The 12,826-nt window shown below is 37.9% G+C and overlaps 1 protein-coding gene across 3 annotated transcripts in view; it reads left to right on the plus strand.

Moving 5' to 3' along the window:
- Positions 1-12,826, plus strand: part of VPS13A (vacuolar protein sorting 13 homolog A) — a 119,986-nt gene that overhangs the window by 14,406 nt on the left and 92,754 nt on the right. For all 3 annotated transcript variants that reach the window (XM_082783483.1, XM_082783482.1, XM_082783484.1), the window contains exons 11-19: positions 460-587; positions 805-911; positions 1,581-1,752; positions 2,125-2,187; positions 5,532-5,667; positions 6,378-6,472; positions 7,269-7,411; positions 8,991-9,192; positions 11,794-11,908. In XM_082783483.1, the coding sequence (XP_082639609.1) occupies positions 460-587; positions 805-911; positions 1,581-1,752; positions 2,125-2,187; positions 5,532-5,667; positions 6,378-6,472; positions 7,269-7,411; positions 8,991-9,192; positions 11,794-11,908 (1,161 nt within the window). The remainder of the gene's footprint in view (positions 1-459; positions 588-804; positions 912-1,580; positions 1,753-2,124; positions 2,188-5,531; positions 5,668-6,377; positions 6,473-7,268; positions 7,412-8,990; positions 9,193-11,793; positions 11,909-12,826) is intronic.

Consider the following 12,826-nt stretch of genomic DNA (forward strand, 5'->3'; position numbering starts at 1 on the left):
TCTCTTTTAACGTGTTACATTTTAGGCAAATCTGCATTAATGTATAGTCTTGAAACATGGAATCAAAATTTCCTTATACAAAGGAATTACAGGTTGGGAAATTAATACAAACTTAGATTGCTTGAGCAATGAATAACCTTTTAGTTTTTGGAAATCAAGTGAAATGTAAGGCACAATCATTATGGAATAAGATTTGTAGTGAAATAAATGCTATTTCTAAGACCATTTTGTGCTATAAATAGCATATATAATAGGATTTTTTTTCAGATATGAATTGTTAATTGAAACATCTGCCATGTTTTACTGCATGCAGTAAATTTTGTGGAAATGTTCCACTAGCCATATCACCGGAATAAAATCGGAAATCTGAGTAAAGATTATTTTAAGCTGTTAAGTGTTACTTATGGCAGTCCTGAATAATTTACTTGCCTTTTTTTAAAATCAACTTCTGTTTTTCAGTATTTCGTCCGATTTCAGCTAAAGCCAAACTCCTTATGAATCCTCGATCTGATGTTGATTTCTCATCTCCAAAAATGGATTTAAATGTAAAGTTAGAGGACATAGCTGTTGAATTCAATAAACCACAGGTATAAATTATTTTTTGAAATTACATGTAGTGGTAAAGAGGCTTGTTAGCAAACATAATAGGAAAAAGTCTGAAATGTTATGATAAGTGCACAGAATTGATTCTCATAGTGTTAATTTTCTTTGTAAATTACTTTGTCTTTAAAGTAAAGAAAGAAATGGTTTACATTGTTCTCAGAAAAACAATAACACTCAGGTTTGATTATTTTTTTTTCTTAGTATTTCAGTGTCATGGAGCTTCTTGAGTCTGTTGATATGATGACTCGAAATCTGCCGTATAGGAAATACAGACCTGATGTTCCATTGCACAACAATGCCAAGATGTGGTAGGCATCCTCCAACTTTGAAAACAATTTGTCAGTTGTTCATTTGAAACAGCTATCCAAGGGTCATTTTGTAGTTTCAAGAAGAATTGACTTCTAAACTCCTTAAATAAATCCTGTTTTGTTTAAAATTTTCTTAAGCTGGCAGTACTTAAAAAACAAATCAAAAAGACATTGCTGCTAAGGTCCTCAAACCAAAGATAAGGAAACAATATTTGAAATTGTGTATCTACTGTCTTAAGAGACTGTTACCACAAAATTAAATCAAATAGTATTTTAATATCCAAATTCTGTTCTGATGAAGGAGAGGTCATTGTGCAATAATTACTATTACAAGACTATGGCTATGCAGATCAGAGAGTTTTCATTTCTTTTTAGAAGTAGTCTTATGAAATTGTTTAGATATTTTGTGCGTGCATGTATGTATATGTATTGTTGGGCATTTTTTCTACAAGATTACTTACAGAGTTTCGGGAATCACATCCTGTCAACTTTGGGTGGAAAAAAAATAAATTTCTTAAGTTCTTTTGTTGAACACAAGTGTAGTATTAAACAAGGGATTTGACTATTTCACAACTTAAGTTATATTAAGTGAGAGTCTGCATAGCTCTAGGTGTCTTTTCAGTATGCCAACAGAAATGTAAACTGTACTTCATTTGACTGTGCTTTAAGGTGGAATTATGTTATTTATGGCATCCTTGAAGTAAATGTTCAACCTAAACTCCAAATGTGGTCATGGGAACATATTCGGCACCACAGAAAACAAGTGAAGAACTATAAGGAGATGTATAAAACGAAGATAACATCAAAAAAGCCTAATGAAGAAATCTTAAAATTTTTGGAGGTGAGCCATTTTATGTTAAAGGCTTAAATGTTTTTCATCTTTCATCAATGTATTTTCTTAAACATTAATGTTTACATGTTCATTAGTTAGTACTAATTTACAATAAAAATTTTCAGTGGCTTGATTTGCAACTTCAACAATACTCTGTGAACAATATTAGTAAACATTAGTTATTTTTTAAAATTAATAATTACGGTGAAGAAAAACATACATGGATGTGCTTTTCTTTTATAGATTTGTTTAAAGTTTTGAACTTGAGCATATTACTTGGGTTGTGTTGAAAGAGTCATTACTGTTATTTCCTATAAGACAGTGAGCCATGAATTCTAAACAAATGCAATCATAAAAAATAATTTTTCACTTCTTTTCTAGGAATTTGAAAAGACCTTAGATATTTTTAACATCACTCTAGCAAGGCAACAAGCAGAAGTTGAGGTAAAATTTTATTACTTAAGTGAATCCAAGAACATCCACAGCATCAGCTTGCGGACATTCTGAGCAAATGCGTTTTAGTTTTGATGTTTCAATTATGCAGTCTTCTAATTTTCCTTGTGTTTCATATTTGTTATTATAATGCATAGTTAGTGTCAGCCTACAATTACGCAAAAGTTAAATAGCTTCATATACTACATATTTAGACTAATGGATTTGGGGGTGAATTTCTTCCCCTTTTTGGCAAGAAAGATCTACTGCAAAAATGCAGTCAAAGGATGATAGAGTAAGTCAAGTTGGAAGCAATTATTTCCATAACTTGACAGTTTTCAGGCTTCTGTTTTTTTCCCAAATAGCCTAGAATTCACAAGTTTATTCCTCTCCTTCCTCATGCCCTGTTAAAGTGTTCTGAACACCTATTTATCTAGTATGTTCACACTTTGTTACTATTTACAGATGTTATTCCAAATACAGGTAATACAGAATAAATTTAAATAGATAATCACGGTAAAGCAAGACGATGTGGTTGTAGAAGTAGTTACACCTAATTTGTTAGCATTGCTTTTCCTATGATAGTGTGTATGCTCCTTAGTTTTCAACATAATGTCTAAGCATTGTCCTAGGAGAATATGAAATTTAGAATCTAAGATGAAGTGTTGATAGTAAAACTTCATGAATTGCAATCATTTATTATCAAAATGCCTTAAAAAGACACTTAAAATTGTTGTTTTGTGGAGTATATTAATTAACATATGAATGCAGTTGCACAGTGATAGATACGGTATTTCTGAAAACTCTAATCAGAGATCTATAAAAGTGATTTTTCCTTCTAGTTGTCTGTAACTAAATCCAGATGTAGGTGCTTGTATAATCACTTTTTAGCCTTCCTCAGAACAGGAAGACACGTTTATGTTCCTCCTGTTCAGTTGCTTGGGTGAACTGGAGTGCTTTTCATTAGGAGTGTTTTTTTGTTGGTTTGGATTAGTTCTCATTTAATTTTGGCTTGGTTTTTATCTTGTACTATGTAGTTTCTTTTGGTGTTATCTCTACCCTCCTACTTCCGGTGAGGTGAGGGAGGTCTCCAAGAATTTCCAGTCTTTTTCCCTGTTTTTTTTTTCCTGATGACCTAATTTTATCATTTTCTCCAATGTGACCTTGCTGCTTACAAAAGGTTATGTCAAACTGCATTCTGGTGATGATTGTATTCCAGTCATGAGTTTTAAGATTCTGTCATGCTTGGAAGTTGGTTGCAAGCAAATGAGTTTTATTTTTTTGGGCCTTAAGCTCTGTATGTGAATAGTGTTAGGGAAGCACCTTGAAGGGTAGGGTAATTCAGCTGAAAAGGACCTTCAAAGATCAACCTAGTCCAACTGCTAGCTAACTCTCTGAAATAATTTCCAGATATTGAATATCAGGTTATGGTGATACTGAGCTGTTCTAACTCTATTGATGGGTCAGAAGCCATCTGCCTTATTGGTATCAGGTGATACCTCTCTAGAAGGTCTCAAAAAGATATTGTAAGAAGCAATCCTATTAGTAGCTTGGGATCCTGACTGTTAGCTTTAAATCAACTAGGAGTTTAAAGAAACACCGTATAATTGAGGGTTGAACCAGATGAAAGACCGTATTGCCCTATTGTTTCTTCAGCTTTTTTTTTTTTTTTTTTTTAAATCACACCTAGAGTTGAATTTCAAGGGTTTGATTTTCTCCAGACTGTGAAATCAAGTTACCCAGAGGTCACATCTGTGAAGCCAGTGCCAACTGATCTTCTGGGAACTTTGTGGCCTAGAGTTTGCAGCAGAAAATTCTTGCTACATTTTAACCTTCATCACTAGCACCCTCTGCATCAAAACTCAGCTTCTGTGGTTGAGTCCCTGTATGAGCATGAGAAATTCTTGTGCTTTCGGTCTGGAGAAAACTTCATAGATGATTCACTTAAATCAGAATAGATGATGTTACTCTTGGTTCTCTCTTTCTTTGAAGCAGAAAAGTTTACCTTGCCAATAATACTTCTATGGACTGGGCTTACATTCATTTCAAGGCCGCTGTAAATGAGGCCGGGGAAAAGCTCAACAGGATTTCTTCAGAAAGGGTGAACTTCACATCATGCAAAGTTATTTTCTATATACTTGTTATACAATTTTGTTGTAGTTTTCCTCCCTTCCTTCTATATGCTTTCTTACCTTGGGCTCTGGTGCCAACTGTAGCCTCAGACATGCCTTTATGTGTTATTTCAAGTTGATGGAAGTTGTCCTTGACCACCTACTCCTTGGTGTCCTAGAAATCTCTAATTTTAGAGGTTTAACAGCATTTTTTTTTAAACATTTTGTCCATTCTTTCCTTGGGTCATTTTTTCTCTGACAACTGCGTGATAACTGGGTATCCTTTTTGAAAAGAAAGCCGGATGATTTTGTGCAAAGTTTTAGAGGTTTTGTGTTCATTAGCTTATGTTCTGCATCATTAGTCTTAGGTAAAGCAATAGTACCAGTTCTGAACCTTTTGTGTTTTTCTAGTGAGGCCTGCCTTCAAGTGCCCTTCAGTAGCAAATCCCTAAAAGGAAGCTGGTTTATTGCTAGCTGTTTTCCATAGTTGGCATATGTGTCAGAGACATCTTTTTAAACACTGAGAAGGAATCCTTATTTCACCGACTTTAGGTACCACGTTCACTAGAACACCTCTAAAGTCAAGGCTTATCTGTAAGAGTTTGTCTTTTGTGATTATATTAATAACAAAAATACTTATATTGTATGGTCTGCTATGGTTTGAAAGCTAATCTGTCTCTTAGATTGCTTGATGTGCATTTGCCATCCCTTATGCCAACCTGTGGTCAATTTGTGATGTAGGTGGTACTTTCTCTGAGGACCCTGTACTGAAGTCAGCACTGGCATCAGGCAAGATGGGAGGACATTTGTACTGTTGTAGTTATATGTATCAGACCCAGAAATGTGTTCTTGTATTCTTCAGAGTAAATTTTTTATTACTGAAGTAATAATTTTCTGTTTTTGTTTTTCGATGCTCTTATGGACATCCACCCTGAAATGAAAAATATAGGGATCATTTAAAATTTGGCCTGTGCTAACTGTTTAGTAGCTCACATGTGTTTTTAATTATTCTTGTTAAGGGCATTGTTTTAATGCAGAGAACCATATAAAGTTGGAGAGTTTTTGGGTTTTGTGTTTGTTTTTGTGTGGGGGAGAGGTAGAGAGAAAATCTGTGTAAGAAACATTTATTGTCTTAAAATAAATTAACTTTTGTTCACTCTTTTTGTTGAGAAAGGTGATTGATTTTATCCAAGTGAGAAGACAGAAGTGTGAAGAAAATTACTTGCATGTGTTTGATAATTTCAGGCAACTAAAGCTGGATTAAAAATATACAGACCAGGAGTAAAACAAGATGATGAAAATTCTGGTGGCTGGTTTAGTTGGATATGGGGCTGGTCAGGTGAAAAAAAGGAGGAACAGAAACAAGAAGTAAAGGGTTCAAGTATGTTCATTTATTGCTATTTTTTTTCTGTTATTGAAAATTACTTATTAGAATAATAGGTCCTTAAAAACAATTTCAGAGGTTTTTTAACACTTGGGCTACTAGTTGTTTGGCATTTGCATTTTCTCTTATCCTTTTTTGTTGTTGTTGATGAAGTTGTTAGTTACTTTTTACAGTGATACCTTGTACTTCCTTCCATAGCTGTTTCTGAACTGTCTTTGATTCATGCTTTCTCCTTTCCCAGTTTTAGCAATTGTCTGCATAGAGTACGGGGGGAGGGAGGGAAGGGTTAAAGTGCTAAAAAACAGTAACAGTTAATGGAATGTAGGCAATTTCATTTCCATTATTTTCTAATTTGGCTATTTCATGCAGTGTATTAGAGTATGATTCACTTAAGTACAGAGCACCTAATAAATGTTCTGGAACACACAAGTCAAGCCAAGAAAGGTGTCTGCGTTTTTAGGAAGATAGGAAGTTAAATAGTTCAAAATGCATGTGTAACTGTGTTTTAAAGCACAATTTAGGAGACTTAAGACTTTGCCTTAAACACTTTTTTTTTTTTTTTTTTTTTTTTTACTTTTACTGATTCAGGGTATTGTTGGCAGTATCCACCATAATCTACAGAGCTAGCTACCAAATACTTGAAAATATGTAACAATATTTGCGTTTTTCAGATACCTAGATTATGTTTAACCTATTGTGTGTCACAGGTCTTGAAGTGCTGATGACACTTGAAGAGAAAGCTAAACTTTATGCAGCAATTGGATATAGTGAAACAGCTGTGGATCCAACGCTTCCAAAATCAGTAAGATATAAATATAATGTTAAACAACTACTATTTTTATACTAGAAGCCAAAATCTAAGCATGATAGGGTAGCACTTTTAAAATTACTTGAAACTCTGTCTCTATATTTGAGTAATGTTGTGACACTTTTAAGTTACTGCCAGCTGCCTTTGAACGGAGTATACTTAGGTGTAGTTTCATGAGAGTGGTTATAGAGCTTACTTTAAATATTCTGGAAAAGCTTAGAATGAAATCTTGCTGAGTTAAGTTAGAATAAAATCATATAAGTAGTGTATTGTTGTTTAAAGTATGAAACATTTCATATATCCTCTTACAATAGTCAGAAACTCTTAAGGAAAGTACATTAACTGTTTTGCTGGACTCTTAAACGTAAATGATAATAGGTGGTGTGGGTCAGTAGATGAAGGAAGAGATGATTGGACTAGTTGACTAGGTAAGGAAAAGAGATGATTGAAGGACTGTAATAGGAAAAAAGAACATCTTTGAAACATTCAGAAATAGCCTGATAAGTCATCTGTAGGTGAGATACCATGCGCAGTACAACAGACTGCCTTTCAGCTCTGTCAAACACCCTTTTTTTCAAAATGTGATACAGAGACCTCTATATCAAAGACATATGTTTGCAAGCATAGTCTACCCTTACTCTAACCCTGCCTCTTCATAGTAACTATTTGGGAATTACTTGTGTACTATCTAGGGTGAAAGCTACTTGTAGTACTAGAAAAATTTTCACCACTTCATAAGCTTTGTTCAAATGTATTTTGCAATTCACTGTCATTTTTCTTGTTTATCTAGTATGAAGCCATGAAGTTGTCTTTGAATCTATTAAGCATGTCTATATCAATAAGAGAAAACAAGCGAACCCCTGAGCTGGTAAAATTTACGTTAGATGGCTTGAGTACAGTATTCACACAACGGCCAGGTGCACAAGCAGTAAGGTGAGCTTTCTCTGTCAAACTGTTTTTGCTTCTTGTGCAATGTTGTTGATGGCTAACAGACATTAGAAGACTCTGTAATGATGTTTAACTACTGTTTTTCACTTTGATTGGTCGTGTAGTTAGGGAGTTGAATCTTCATGCAACCAGTGGACAAAGTGAACGGATATTGTTTCCAGAATTAAATTCTCTATCTTCAGATTTTTTTGTGCCAATACACAACTTCTGTTTAACCAGTTTATAATTGTTATACACAAGCAGTCACCATTACTAATATATTTTTTTTTTACCTTGAAAAATATCTGTTACTCCTTTTGAAACTTAATCTGACCAAAGTTATCTCATAACTGCTTGTGTGAAGGCATACTGCCTTAGTAATTTGATCTCCTGCTATGATAAGGTTACATGCTTGGTGGATGAAGGGTGTAGCCTTTCTGGATTTCCGTAAGGCCTTTGATACTGTCCCTCACAACATTCTGGACAAACAATCCAACTGTGAGATGAATGGGTTCATGCTACTCTACGTGATGAACTGGCTTTATGGTAGATGGTTGTAGTGAATGGAGCTACATCTGGCTGGCAGACGGTCCCTTCCAGCTAACTATTCTATTCTAATGTGGCTAAAAAGCTCTTTCATTTTTAGTTCAATTTCTAGATTTGCAGAAGAAAACTGTAACTGATGATTTTGACTTGTTTTCATGCTCTCACAGTAGAGGACAAAAAGCAGTGATATGTGAAATATTTGATTTACATTGCAAATATGGCTTAAAATTCTGGGGAAGGATAGACTTCATGTTTTAAGCTTTGTCCTCTTTGCTTTGGAGCGTATTCGGTTATACTAAGATACTATTGATTTTGCATAGTGTTAAAATTTTTTTTTTGGTTTGCATCATTGCATCATTTCTGTTCAGTCTCTTGAGCATCTAAATGGCCATGCTCAAGAGACTGAATCTTGAAAAGATTCAAGAGATTGTCATCTTGAAAAAAAGGGCGAAAATATTACAGTTGTACAGGGAAACATTTTTGAGTGTTGAGACATTAAGATCTTCAACTGAGAACTGTTAAAGAGGTAGTCTGGGTGATAGGAAAAATAAATCCCAAACCTAAAAAGAATACTCCAGATTATCCAGCAGTAATGAGGCTGTTAATCTTGGACACCTGTTGTGGATAGTCTTTTATTCTCTGCACTGGAACCCACTCCTCTTTGCTGGGTCAGTGTTCCCTAGTATAAACACTGCCATTTAATTTTTGAACTCATTCTACAGAACTTCCATTTGCATCTTTCTTCCCTACCCTGACACATCTTCTCATGAAAAATGTGAGGTGAATAATTTGGATTCCCTTTCTTATTTACTGAAGTGTGGTTAATAGACACAAAAGATAATGAAATGAAGAACAGGTAACACACTGATACCCAGATATCCTTAGACTAAGCTATTTATATTTGAGGATGTTTAGAGGTGACGTGCGGGTGTGTTGGTTTTCTTTTAGCTCCTTATACTTTGATACTCTTATAATCTAATTGCACATATGGGTATTACATCTGAACATGCCACTCATCTTCTTTCTTTTTTTTCTCCAGATTTGAAACAAAAGTAACCTCACTTGAAGTTATGGGCACATCCCGAGAAAACTGTACACCCTGTCTGCTATCTTCTCGAACAGTCTATTCGGACAATAGTACCTCACTCTTAAGCATAGCGTTTGAGACTAATCCTTTGGATGAGAAGGCAGATCAGAGGCTTAGAATTGAATCACAGCCACTAGAAATAATATATGATGCAGTAAGTAAATATTTGAATGAACTACGTATCTTGAAAAAGTTTACATAATTGTAAAATAGCTACTTGGACAATGGGACTTGCTCTGACAAACCTGGTCAACTGGGGGCTGATGGGGTCCACCTGTCAGAAGGGGAAGAACATCTTCAGTCATGGGCTTGCCAAGCTGGTGAAGAGGGCTTTAAACTAGAGTTGGCAGGGGAGGAGAACCTCAGTCCATCCCACTCCTCCCAGTTTGACGCGAGTGCCAGGGATAGATGCCCAGAGCCTGGGGAAGGGCCATGGGTCAGCAGGAGAGCACCTGAAGGGCAGCACAAGGGAATTCCAGCCAGTGCAGCCAGTGAGTCAGCTTCATCAGGGGCCCAACTTAAATGTCTCTATGCTGACACAAGTAGCACGGGGAATAAAGAAGAGGAGTTAGAGATGTACGCATGCCTGCAGGGCTTTGTTCTCATTGGCATTACAGAGACGTGGTGGGACAGATGGCTCCCACGACTGGAGTGTTGGAAGGATGCAGGCTGTTTAGGGAGGCCAGGCGAGGGAAGCAAGGAGGGGGGCATCACCCCGCGTGTCAGTGAGCAGCTGGGGTGCATGGAGCTCTGCCTGGGGATGGGTGAGGAGCTGAGAGAGAGCTTGTGGGTCAGGATTCCAGGGAGGGCAGGGACAGGGGACCTTAGAACGAGGGGAGTGTGCTACAGGCCACCTGATCAGGAAGACCAAGCAGACGAGGCCCTCTGTAGACAGACAGCAGCAGCCTCACGTTTGCAAGGCCTGGTCCTCAGAGGGGACTTCAGGCACCCTGATAGCTGTTGGAGGGACAGCACAGCAGGGCACAGGCAGGCCAGGAGGGCCCTGGAATGCACTGATGACAACTTCCTTCTGCAAGTGATAGAGGAGCCCACAAGGAGAGGTGCTATGCCAGACCTCATTCTCGCTGACAAGGAGGGTGTGGTGGGGAATGAGAAGCTGAAGGGCAGCCTTGGCTGCAGTGACCATGAAATGGTGCAGATTTGCATTCAGAGGGCAGCGAGGAGGGGACACAGCAAGCTTGCTGACCTCGACTTCTGGAGAGCAGACGTTGGCCTCTTGAGGGATCTGTGTGGTAGAAGAGTGCCATGGGCCAAAGCCCTGGAGCGAAGAGGGGCCCAAGAAATCTGGCTAATATTCAAGGATCAGCTCCTCCAAACTCAGGAGCGATGCTTCCCAACAAAGAGGAAGTTGGGCAGAAACGCCAGGAGACCTGCATGAGTGTACAAGGAGCTCCTGGACAAACTCAAACAGAAAAAGGAGGCCTGCAGAGAGTGGAAGCAAGGGCAAGAAGCCTGATGGGAATACAGAGAAAATGTCTGGGCAGCCAGGAATCAAGTTAGGAAAGCCAAAGCCCTGTTGCAATTAAATTTGGCCAGGAATGTCAAAGGCAACAAGAAAAGCTTCTATTAGGTATATCATTCATAAAAGGAATGACATGCTTTTGTCTAAATTGGAGACTCATGAATGTCATGGATGGACCACTTGGTGGGTAAGGAATTGGCTGGATGGTCACACTCAAAGAGTTGTGGTCAACAGCTCAATGTCCAAGTGGAGATCAGTAACAAGTGATGTTCCTCAGGGATGAGTACTGGGACCAGCACTGTTTAGCATCTTCGTCAGTGACAGTGGGATTGAGTGCACCCTCAGCAAGTTTGTCAATGACATCAAGCTGTGTGGTGTGGTTGACATGTTGGAGGGATGGGACTGCATCCAGAGGGACCTGTACAGGCTGGAGAGATGGGCCTGTGTAAACCTCTTAAGGTTCAACAAGGGCAAGTGTGTGGGGGTCTGCATCTAGTTCAGGCAATCCGAAGCACAGATACAGGCTGGGCAGAGTATGAATTGAGAGCAGCCCTGAGAAGGATCTGGCACTATTGGTTGCTGAGAAGCTGAACACGAGCCAGCAATGAGTGCTTGCAGCCCAGAAAGCAAGCTGTATCCTGGGCTGCTTCAGTGGAAGCAGGGCCAGCAGGGCGAGGGTGGTGATTCTCCCTTTCTACTCTGCTCTTGTGAGACCCTACCTGGAGTACTGTGTTCAGTTCTGGGGCCCCCAGCACAAGAAGGACATGGACATATTAGAACAAGTCCAGATGAGGGCCACAGAGATGGTCAAGGAGTTGGAGCACTTCTATGAAGACAGCCTGAAGGAGTTGGGGTTGTTCAGCCTGGAGAAGAGAAGGCTCCATGTAGACCTTATAGCATCCTTCCAATGCCTAAAGGGGACCTACAGGAAAGCTGGGGAGGGACTCTTTTGTCAGGGAGTGTAGTGATCAGACAAGAGTGAACCTCTATAATCTAAAAGAGGAGAGATTTAGATTAGATATAAGGAAGAAATGCTGTACTCTGAGGGTGGTGAGGCACTGGACCTGGTTTCCCAGAGAAGCTGTGGATTCCCATCTCTGGAAGTGTTCAAGGCCAGATTGGATGAGACTTCGAGCAACCTCATCTACTGGGAGTTGTCACTGCCCATGGCAGGGGAGTTAGAATTCAATGATCTGTAAGGTCCCTTCCAACCCAAACTGATCTATGATTCTATTAAATTTGCCATGTTTAATTGTTGCTTTATTTTAACAGAGAACAATAAATAGCTTAGTAGATTTCTTCAGGCCTCCAAAAAATGTACATTTAGAGCAATTGACGTCTGCAACTTTGATGAAGCTTGAAGAGTTTCGTGAGAAAACATCAACAGGCAAGTGCTGCATGCTCTTCTGACAAATTTTAGATTCCACAAGTATGAGAATATTTAATATCTTTCTAAATGGGGATGCATTGACCCAAGTCATAGGTTTCTAATAAAACAAGTCAGCTGAATTCTTTGATCTTGTTACAAAGCATTTGTTCTAGGAAATGGACAATTCTGTCTGTCTGTATCTTTTCAAATTCCTTTGTAAATATTCTCCATGCCCTTTGGTAGCGTTTCAATATTTATACAGTTGGATTCCATACAGAGGTAAAAGTTTGCTAATTCCAGCTTTTCTGTTTTTGTTCATTTGAGTATCTAAATAACCCAAATTGTGTCTTATTCTTGATGATACTGAGATACTGTTTGTCTCATAAAACTCTTAAATCCTTTTCAGAGTTGTTACTTTTCAGCACACATTCTTAATTTATTGGTGAATGTTGTTTCTGATCTTGACTGACTGAAGCCATATAAACTATATCTGTCTTTCAGTTACTCAGCATTGAAGCCATTCCCCTCATTTTAATTTCTTAATCTTAAATTATCTTAAAAAATCTTGATTTTTTATCTCTGGAGGTCTTGTATTTCAGCATACAGATGAAAATGGTAAATACGTTTTGAGGCAAATACTGAGATGAGTGGAATTACCTTGTATGAGTAAGGGTGTCTGAGGCACTCTAGGTCAGAGGTGTGTCCAGCTCAGTGTCCTGTCTTTGGGAGAGCGTGGAAAGCGAAGGGGAGTTTTCATGTATAATTTCTTTCTAAACGAAAAAAAAATCAGTGAGTTTCACCTCATTTAAATCTGTAAAATGTTAATATTTAAATTAACCTATGAACATTCCATGATAATAAGTTCAAGAAATGATAGGAAACTCAAATATGGTGTATTTCTTTTATCGATCTAGTATCAGGAATGAAATTGGGCAT

The sequence above is a fragment of the Aythya marila genome, assembly GCF_965140915.1.
Source record: "Aythya marila genome assembly, chromosome: Z".
NCBI classification, from domain to species: Eukaryota; Metazoa; Chordata; class Aves; order Anseriformes; family Anatidae; genus Aythya; species Aythya marila.